The 11,130-nt window shown below is 36.3% G+C and overlaps 1 protein-coding gene across 1 annotated transcript in view; it reads right to left on the bottom strand.

Annotated features, from left to right (window-relative positions):
• Positions 1-247: 247 nt before the first annotated feature.
• LANCL3 (LanC like family member 3) overlaps positions 248-11,130 on the bottom strand; it is a gene marked incomplete at its 5' end in the record, with an annotated part of 50,628 nt that continues 39,745 nt past the window's right edge. Inside the window, 1 exon segment of the mRNA XM_084870843.1 lies at positions 248-1,099. Coding sequence (XP_084726969.1) covers positions 962-1,099 — 138 coding nt within the window. The 3' untranslated portion in view covers positions 248-961.

The following is an 11,130-nucleotide window of genomic DNA, read 5'->3' as shown; positions in this document are numbered from 1 at the left end:
CATTCTTTTCACATCACTAGTCCCTTTCTCTGCCTGTGTTAGGGGACACAGTATTCCATCAAAGGCAGAAATGACACACTTTTGTAGTGGTTACCCTGAATGAGTGATTTTTATTATGAGTATATTTTACAGTTCAGATAATAGCTTCATAGAAATTACATTTAAAAATTACAGTAGACAATAACAGCTCACACTTCAAACAGAAAAATATCTGACAGTAACAGTTGCTACAGTATTTGCTAGCCTATGAATTTTACTATTCTAATTGGGGGGAGGGGTAACCAGGAAAAGATGACTAAAGAAACTTCAAATTTCAGGGTTTAAGCAAAGTTTTGATATGCGCCCAGGATATTGATAGAAAGAAGAGATTCATATGACAATCTCTCTGTTCAGTAAAAAGCATAGATTTCAATAAGTAAAGACATAGGAAAACTGTTTCCTTTTTTGTCCTTCAGCAACCTAACACTGCTTCACTCCTAGAAGCTTACAGCTGGGCAATTATTTTAGTTTTAGATTATCCCCCAACTCATCCCAATTTTATTTATGAATTTAGGGGTGGAGATCACCCAAAAATAGTCAACTTCTCTCTCCAATTACAAAGATATTGACATTTTATTGCCCTTTGTCCACATTTCAGTTTTTTATGTCCTAACTAAAAAACACATAATTTATTTTTCCCTTTCTCCTCTGATCACTAGTTTTAATCCTAATCTCTGAAATATTGAATTTCTATAATTTAGAAGAGCTGTGGTGTCTTCATTTTCCAGGTTCTCAGACCGTTCTCCCTGAAGTCTGGTATGTTGTCTTCACCTGCCTGCTTCCCTTTCTTTCTTTCATTCTTTCTGTGGCAATGTTAAGGCTCATGAATGTGGCTTATGTGGAAACTACCTTGGGTAGCTCTGGAAATCTCAGGGACCTTAAACAGGACCACAGTGGGAGATGGAGCCTTCTAAACAAAGACTCAGAAGAGAGGGAATTCAGCCTGACTGGGCTGCAGCAGATCAATCAAAAAGCACACCATCCCAAAGAAGCTTTCATACAAGCTGTATATACTTTCAAGGACACGAGAACTGGCCTTGAATTCCTCACTAAATAAAAACTAGCAAACTTTAAAAAAGTAGAAAATATGAATAGTTTTAACATAGTGTTTCCACATAATTAGCTTTGGGTTGCTTCTTTATCCTCTCTGCTAATTTAAAATTTTAGCATCATTTTATTTCCAGAATTTATAATATTTTAAGAATGTTCCTTTTCAGCCTAAACCGGTTTGGCTCAGTGGATAGAGCGTCGGCCTGCAGACCGAAAGGCCCCAGGTTCGATTCCGGTCAGGAGCATGTACATCGGTTGAGGGCACATCCCCGGTAGGGGGTGTGCAAGAGGCAGCTGGTCGATGTTTCTCTCTCATCGACGTTTCTAGCTCTCTATCTCTCTCCCTTCCTCTCTGAAAGAAATCAATAAAATATATTTTTTTAAAAAAGAATGTTCCTTTTCAAAATGAATATGATGTTTTTCTGCAGGCATATTATTTCTGAGCTAGGTTTCACTTATATGTGAGAGACAGCAGAGACTGTAAAACTACATGGGCAAGATTTCATACAATATGTGCTTTGGGTAAACAAAGGGATAAGATAAATGGAATAAGCAAACCACATTTTATAGTTATGTCATCAAATAACAAACTCAGCTATAGAACAGATTGGTTTTAGGACATCTGATTTTCACTGGCATCTAGATTCTCTATGAAAAAGTTTTATCTTTTTACTGATAATTATAACAAATTCTATCAAAATTATTTAGAATGAGTAACATTTTTAAATTTTTATTTCATTGTTTAAAGTATTACAAATAGTAATACATATATCTCCTTTTTTTTCGCCATTGACCTTCCCCCAGCTTCCCCTAACCCCCTGGCATATGCCCTCATCCCCCCGTCCCCACCCGCAGTGTATTGTGTCCATTGGTTTGCTTATATGTATGCATACAAGTCCTTCGGTTGATCTCTTTCCCGCTCCTCACTAACACTCCCCAGACTTCCCCTTGTAATTTGACAGTCTGTTCAATGCTTCACTGCCTCTGTATCTATCTTTTTGTTCATCAGGTTATAATGTTCTTTATTTCCCATAAAGAAGTGAGATCATGTGGTATTTTTCTTTCATTGCCTGGCTTATTTTACTTATCAGAATGAGTAACATTTTTAGTAGTAAACAGCATTTAAAATGCTGTTACTTATGCCATTTTTTTACTGACTTGTTATTATTCCCATCAACAACAAAAATAACCATCAATTCAGAGGCTGGAGCTCATGGGGTGGTAATGCTGGACAGATGATATTGCCATAAATTTAGATAATTGCTACTACATAAAGGATGTTATGAAGAGTAATTACTTATTGTATCTTTTAAATGTTCTTAGAATTATTGATGGCAGGTTAAAATAAATCAGCAAAACACCTATTGCAATTCTGTTTAGTGTAAGATTTCTATAAACTGTTTTCCTATATATACACAACAATTTATAAATAAAATTAAAATATTTAACTAATAAAATAATGATATCTCCTTGTGAGTTAATTAAAATTTTGTAATTGTACAATAAAGCTTCATGGTATTGTTTCAAGGAATCTTGGCTTTTTTTTAATGATATGTACCCAGGATATTGATAAAAAGTAAAAATTCATATGGTATAGCTTCAGGGAATCTTAGCAGAGGATCATTGGGCAGTTTGAACTCCATCTCAGAAAAATAGTCTTCCAATACATAAAATAAGATGCATAGGATTCCAAGAGGAATTCATTATATTAAAAAGAACAGCAAATTTTTTAAAACCAAGGCAATATTTTGATATAATAATACAGGTTTTCCTTATTAACACATTAAACAGTAGTAGAGCTAATTACTGTAGGCATTTGTAAGTAGTGATGTGAATGAAATAAATCTCACAATATCAGTAACAAGGGTAATATAATGATGTGTGAATATCTGTCTTCTTTTGGTGACAGAGTCACAGCTACTGCTATTTTCCTGTGGCTTATTACCTACATTCAGAATTGAAAGAAATGCTACATTTCAGTTTGAGATGTAATACTTTTCTCAAGTAAATTCACAAACCATAGTTTCAGAAGCTCTGGTGTAGTAGAAAGAGGAAGGACTTTGAAGTTACAATACCCAACTCTGGTAATTTCATGTTATATGACCTTTAGAAAATTTTAAAATATGACTTTAAAATTATGAAGTTATAGAATTGCATATAATTACATGTAAATATTAAAGATACTATATGTCATGAGTATATAGCAAGCAGTCAATACATGGTAAATTTCATTTTTTCACATAAACACATTATAGCAGAGCATTTGTAAAACAAAGATAAACATTCCACCATACTTTAGAAGAAACCCATAATTAATTTTGCTTTCTCTTCTTCCAACCTTTCCCCCCCTAAGTTTAATTGATTTATTACATTGTTGAAATTAGTGTGTAAAATATTTGGTATCATATATTGTTTTACTTAATGATAATCTGATAAAGTTTTTTGTGCTTTTCACAATAATTTCTAAAATACAAAGCAATTTATAAACTGTATCAGTAATGTATGAAAGTGGCATTTTAATTGTACATAGTGTGTTACCATATTAAAGTGAAAATGAAAGAAACCAAGATGGCAGCATAGGTAAATACCTAAACTGCTGCCTCACACAACAATTTCAAAACTACAAGTAAAAGACAAAACACCTATCACCAAACCACAGGAAATCTGGCTGAGTGGAACTTCTACAACTATAATAAAAGAGAAAGGAGCATTGAGACATGCACAAGCACTGAAAAGCTGAGGTATGGAGGCATGGGAAACAGACTGGTGATGGGTGACTGGGTGCACTGCTTTTTTCAAGTGGAAGGGAGACCAGCTCCCAATTACACTGAACTCCAGTTTATGGGGAGACACTGGGGACTCAAAATCCTACAGAGAGAACCTGGAGTGTCTGCCATTGGGTCAGAAAGTAAGGACAACTTTCTTGCAATGGTGTGCCCAGCAATCATTTTACTGTTTACTGTGCTGGGGTGCGGGAAGTGGGAACATGAAAATTCAGAGATGCAGAGACGGTGGACTGGCATCAATCACTGTTTGCCATGCCCTAGCCTAGTGACACCCGGAGACCCTGACCCGAACAATCTATAAACCCACCCAAGCTCCACCTAGCAGCTTTTGCATATAAATGGCCTGCACCAAGAGTGACCGCCTCAGGTAACTGGGAGGCCAACCCTTGGGGACATATAGGACACCTAGCACACAAAGTTACCCTACCAACTCAGGGAAGCAGTGAAAATGTGGTGACAAAGAAACAGATCACAAATGAAAAAAATGGAGGAAAACAAACATCTGGATATAGAGTTCAAAACCAAGGTTATAAGGTTTTGCAAGAATTTCCTAGAAAAGGCTGATAAATTTAGCCAGACCCTCAAGGATATGAAAAAGGACCAACTAGAATTTAAACATACACTGACTGAAATTAAAAAAAAAATATTATATAGAAACCCAACAGCACACTAGAGGAACACAAGAATCAAGTCAAAGAATTGAAATACAAAGAAGCAAAAAAAACTCAACTGGAAAAGAGAAAGGAAAAAAGAATCCAAAAAGTTGAAGATAGTGTAAGAAGTCTCTGGGACAACTTCAAGCATACCAATATCAGAATTATGGGGGTGGCAGAAGAAGAGAGAGAGCAAGATATTGAAAACCTATTTGAAGAAATAATGACCAAAAACTTCCCCCACCTGGTGAAAGAAATAGACTTACAAGTCCAGGAAGCACAGAGAACCCTAAACAAAAGGAAACCAAAGAGGACCACACCAAGACAAATCATAATTAAAATGGCAAAAGCAAAAGACAAAGAGATAATATTAAAAGCAGAAAAAGAAAAACATTTAATTACCTACAAGGGAGCACCCATACGATTGTCAGCTGATTTCTCAACAGATACTATGCAGGCCAGACAGGAGTGGCAAGAAATATTCAAATTGATGAATAGCAAGAACCTACAACCAAGATTACTCTACCCAGCAAAGTTATCAATCAGAATTGAAGGTCAGATAAAGAGCTTCACAGATAAGAAAAAGGTAAAGGAGTTCATCACCACCAAACCAGTTTATGTGAAATGCTGAAAGGTATTCTTTAAGAAGAGGAAGAAGAATAAAAATGTAAAGATAATAATTATGAACAACAAATACATGTCAATTAACAAGTGTATCTAAAAATCAAGTGAATTAAAAATATGAGGTATAGAATAAACTGGTGGATATAATAGAATCAGGGACATAGAAAGGGAGTGGACTGACAATTCTCAGGGGGTAAGGGGTTTGGGGATGTGGGAAGAGACTGGACAATAATAGTACACCTATGAATGTCGACAGTGAGGTAGAGTTAAGGACAGAGGGTGTTTGTGAGAACTGGGTGGAAGGGAGCTATGGGGTCAGGGGCAAAGGAGAAACAATTGTAATAATCTGAACAATAAAGGATTTATTAAATAAAAAAATGAAATAGCGAAAATGATTGTTTCCACACAATCTACAGAATAGTGCAGAATTCAAACTAGCAAATTCCTTTTACTAAAAATTTTGTAGAAACAAAAGTCAGAATGATAATATTGAGCTAAAAAATGTATTGTAGATACTGAGGTCATGACCTATCACAACCTGATGACTATGACCAAAACGAAATCGAGAGGAAAATTCATTGATCTGAGTTTTTAATTGGAAAGATGGAATTATTCTTGTTAAGATTTTTTTAAAACTCTTGAAAACAACAAATTAAAGGAAAAGAACACTAGAAATTCAAAGCACAGGTAGAAAATAATGAATTGGAAAACAAAAGAGAAAAACAAAAATAATTAATAAACAAAACCAAAATCCAGTTCTTTTAATGCATGAACAACATAGACAAAATGCTGGTGTGCATGACCAAAATGGAAAAGAATTAGGAATTTAAAGGGGCATATAAACAATTATACGGAAATTTTAAAATATCATACAACTCTATTGTTAGAGCTTTACCTCAAACATTTGAAAATCTATATAAACTAAATGTTTCTAGGGGGATATATTTACCTCCAAAAATTAATTCAAGAGGAGATGGTAAACCTGAAAAAAATAAATATTCATAGAAAAGATGGAAAAGGTTGTTAAATATTTTTCTGTGGTCATCAATTCCAACTGTCGGTTAAGAGTAATAGGTGATGACCAAGTAATATTTATTCAGACATACATATTGTTTAACATTACTGTCTTAGGAACTGCTAAATTAAAGAAGTCTCCCCATTTTGGGCCAAACCATATTTAACTTTGAATTACAATAAAGTGGAAATTTTAATATTCTGTGCAATTATCTGTAATGTTCATATAATATTCAGGTATTACCTGACAATTTTCATTCTATGACTGTGAGAAATTTGTCAAAAGGGGCCTAGACTCCAGAACCTTATAACTAAGACTCAGTAAGCTAGAAATGGTCTGCCAAAAAAATAAAGGGCTGTTCTGACTTTTTAAATAGGCTTTCTAGAGCTTGACAACCTCTGATGAAATTTAACCCTAAGGTGATATAGTATTAACCTAGATAAAATCCAAAGTGACTTTCTTTTTCTACATTTGGGAAATTAAGGGTCAGGCTGAAACCTGAACAGATTAGGGAGTCATGAATAAAACCATGTTAACAGAATTCCTAACAATGGAGCTTTAAACAGAAGACTTACATAAGTTAGTATTTTTTCTTCAGTGCATACACACAAATATCAGAAAAGATATTTTATGTTTAGCACTGAATATTAGATAAATTGGCTTAGGAAGGCCTCTCAGAGAAAATTACTTTTAAGTGAAGTTCTGAATGAAGTGAGGGCACTGGAAGATATATATATATATATATATATATATATATATATATATATATATATATATATATATATATATATATATATATATAGTGAGTATTACAGATAGAATTAACCAAATTTTAAAGGCCTTAAGTAAATTGTACCCTGCATCCTAACAAAATCATAAGGAAGCCACTATGGTAGAAACAACCAAGAAGAGTAAATAAGGCATGGTATCAGAGAGGCAAAGGGAGGCAAATCCTGTAGGGCATTTTACTCAAAGGATACACTTTGGCTTTTACTCTGAGTCAAATAGAAGGCAACTGAGTTATCATGAAAAGAGGCATACATAATCTGACATGAATATCCTATATAACAAAAGGATAATATTCAAATTGACACTAACAGCAGAACGATCAGAACAACTCCTAGACCAGTCACTATGAGGCACACTGACCACCTCTTGGTCCCTTCCCCTGACCATGAAGCACTGATCACCTGATGGCGAATAGGGAACCAGGGTAGGTGGTGGCAGGGGGGCGGGGCGGGCCAGCTTTAGGCAGCTGGGGAAGATAGCTCAGATCACAGGTCAGGCCTAGGGACTGTACTCACACATGAATTTCATGTGCGAGGCCTGTAGTACATCATAAGAAGCAAATTTAAAAGATCTCAGCAGTATAGAAAAGCTTTCATAATTAAATCAGCATAAAGGCAAGGCCATTTACTATCCTTTTATTACTGAACACACTGTTTTAGAGATTCTGACCCATGCAATACATTTTTAAATATTAATATTTTTTTACTTTTTAAAAATTAAATATTTATTGTTAAGATTATTCCTTCCCCCCCCCCCCCCGCCCCCATAGCTCCTTTTTTATCCGGTTCCCAACCCACCATCTGCCCTTACACACCCTCAGCCTACTCTCCTCATCCATAGGTGTATTATTTTTGTTCAGTCCCTTCCTGCACCCCCACACCCTTTCCCCCTTCTATGTCCCTGATTCTATTATATTCACCAGTTTATTCTGTGCCTCATATTTTTAATTCACTTGATTTTTAGATACACTTGTTGATAGATATGTATTTATTTTTCATAATTTTTATCTTTACATTTTTATTCTTCTTCCTCTTCTTAAAGAATACCTTTCAGCATTTCACATAAACTGGTTTGGTGGTGATGAACTCCTTTAGCTTTTTCTTATCTGTGAAGCTCTTTATCTGACCTTCAATTCTGAATGATAACTTTGCTGGGTAGAGTAATCTTGGTTGTAGGTTCTTGCTATTCATCAATTTGAATATTTCTTGCCACTTCTGTCTGGCCTGCATAGTTTTTGTTGAGATATCAGCTGACAGTCGTATGGGTGCTCCCTTGTAGGTAATTAACTGTTTTTCTCTTGCTGCTTTTAATATTCTATTTTTCTTTTGCTCTTGGCATTTTAATTATTATGTGTCTTGGTGTGGTTCTCTTTGGATTCTTTTTGTTTGAGGTTCTCTGTGCTTCCTGAACTTGCAAGTCTATTTCTTTCACCAGGTAAGGGACGTTTTCTGTCATTATTTCTTCAAATAGGTTTTCAGTATCCTGCTCTCTCTCTTCTTCTGGCACCCCCATTATTCTGATGTTGGTACACTTGAAGTTGTCCCAGAGGCTTCTTACACTATCTTCAACTTTTTGAACTCTTTTTTCTTTTTGCTTTCCAGTTGAGTGTTTTTTTCTTCTTTGAATTTCAAAATATTTCACTTGATTCTTGCATTCCTCTAATCTGCTTTTGGGTCTCTGTATAATTAATATATATTAATATAAATTTATATATATATATATATATATATATATATATATATATATATATATATATATTTAATTTCAGTCAGTGTATGTTTAAATTATAGTTGGTCCTTTTTCATATCCTTGAGGGTCTGGCTAAATTTATTGGCCTTTTCTAGGAAATTCTTAAAAAACCTTATAACTATGGTTTTGAACTCTATATCCAGATGTTAGTTTTCCTCCATTTCTTTCATTTGTGGTCTGTTACTTTGTCTCCATATTTTATCTGCTTCCCTGAGTTGGTAGGGTAGCTTTGTGTGCTAATTTTCCTATATGGCCTAGTGGGTCAGCCTCCCCAGTTACCTCAGGTGGACACTCTTGGTATACCCCTTTGAGGTTTGTGTGTACAGCCTTAATGTGTTGATTGTTGTTGATATCACTGGTAGGAATTGACCTCCAGGCCAATTGGCTATGTGTATCAACTGTGTCTATGCCTGGAGACCTGTGCTGGAGACAGCCTTATAGTACTAGACTTGCAAAATTGCAAAAGTCTCTGTGCTCAGCTTGGATGGGGCAGAGTCTCAGGGATTAGCAGACAGTCTTGTTTTCCTGTCAGCCCTGCCCTTGTATGCATGCCTCTAGACCTCTGCCTTCCACAGCTCCCCTGAGTTTTCATCTGACATTCCAGATTCCCCCAGGCTCACCTGGAACTGGTATTCACTGCAATTGGAACTGGGATTCAGTGCAGTAAGAATCTTCCAACTCTTTTTCTCTCTGGAGAGCTAGCAGCAACCTCAGCAGTAAGTCTTCTACCTGTGAGTGCAAGCCTCTTGACCTCTGCTCACCGCAGCTTCCCCAAGTCTCCATTTGCCTTTCTCTCTACCTGAAAGTCCAGACTTACTTCGTATGAGCCTGGGTCCACGGGGTTTCACCTGGAACTGGGGATCAGTGCTGTCGGAACTGGGGTTCGGTGCAGTCTCCTGCTACAGAAAGACAGCCAGGCATTCAACTGCCCATCCATCTCTGTGCGCGTGTTTCCGTACCTCAGTCCTTTGCAGCTCCTCTGATTCTCCATGTGCTTTCCTCTTTCCTTATAGTTGTAGAATTTCCACTCAGCCAACTTTCCTGTGGTTCTGGATGATGTCTGTTCCATCTTTTAGTTGTAGTTTTCAAATTGTAGTGCAAGGCAGCAGTTTAGATGTTTATCTATGCCGCCATCTTGGTTTCTCCTCCTGGATTCTTTTTTTTTTTTTAATTTTTTAAATAAATTTTTATTGTTCATATTATTACAAGTGTTCCTTCCCCCCCCCTTCCCACCCCACCCTCTGCCCTTTCCCCAACCCCCATTGTCCTCATCCATAGGTGCACAGTTTATGTTCAGTCTCTTCCCACATTCCCCTGTCCCCTTTTCCCCAAGAATCATCAGTTCACTCCCCTTCCATACCTCTGATTCTATTATATTCAACAGTTAATATTGTTCATCAGATTTTTTTTTAAATTTCCTTGGTTTTTAGATTCACTTGTTGATAGTTACGTATTTGTTGTTCATAATTTTTATCTTTATTTACTTTCTCTTCTGAAAGAACCCCCTTCAGCAATTCATATAATTCTGGTTTGGTGGTGATGAACTCCTTTAGCTTTTTTTTATTAGTGAAGCTCTTTATCTGACCTTCGATTCTGAGTGATAGCTTTGCTGGGTAGAGTATTTTTGGCTGTAGGTTCTTACTATTCATCACCTTGAATATTTCTTGCCATTCCCGTCTGGCCTGCATGGTTTCTGTTGAGAAATCAGCTGACAATCGTATAGGTGCTCCTTTATAGGTAACCACCTGCTTAGCTCTTGCTGCTTTTAATATTCTCTCTTTGTCCTTTGCTCTTGGAATCTTAATTATGATTTGTCTTGGTGTGGTCCTCTTTGGATTCCTCTTATTTGGAGTTCTGTGTGCTTCCTGGACTTGTAAGTCCAATTCTTTCCCCAGGTGGGGGAAGTTTTCTGTCACTATTTCTTTCAGTATGTTTTCGATATCTTGCTCTCTCTCATCTTCTGGGACCCCCATGATTCTGATGTTGGATCGTTTGAAGTTGTCCCAGAGGTTTCTTACATTATCTTCAATTTTCTGGATTCTCTTGCCTTCTAGCTTCTGCAGAGGAATGTCTTCTGGCTCTTTATGTTCCAAATCTTTGACTTGATTCTTGAGATCTTCTATTCTGTTTTTAGGACTCTGTATAATATTTTTTATTTCAGACAATGTATTCTTTATTTCTTGTTGATCCCTTTTCATATCCTCATAGGTCTCATTTATTTTATCGGCCTTTTCTAGGATACTCTTGAAAAACCTTATAAGTGTGGTTTTGAACTCTATATCCAGTCGCTTTTTGTCCTCCATTTCTTTCGTTTGTGATCTATTTGGTTTAGGCATTTTCGCAGGCAGCTTTTCTGATGGGGCGGGGTTTCAGGGTGGAGCCTACAGCCTTGGCTTCCGTCAGCCCTGCCCTATGCGACTCCTGA

The sequence above is a fragment of the Pipistrellus hanaki genome, assembly GCF_964339955.1.
Source record: "Pipistrellus hanaki genome assembly, chromosome: X".
Taxonomy (NCBI): domain Eukaryota; kingdom Metazoa; phylum Chordata; class Mammalia; order Chiroptera; family Vespertilionidae; genus Pipistrellus; species Pipistrellus hanaki.
This window is presented reverse-complemented; position numbering and strand designations above follow the sequence as displayed.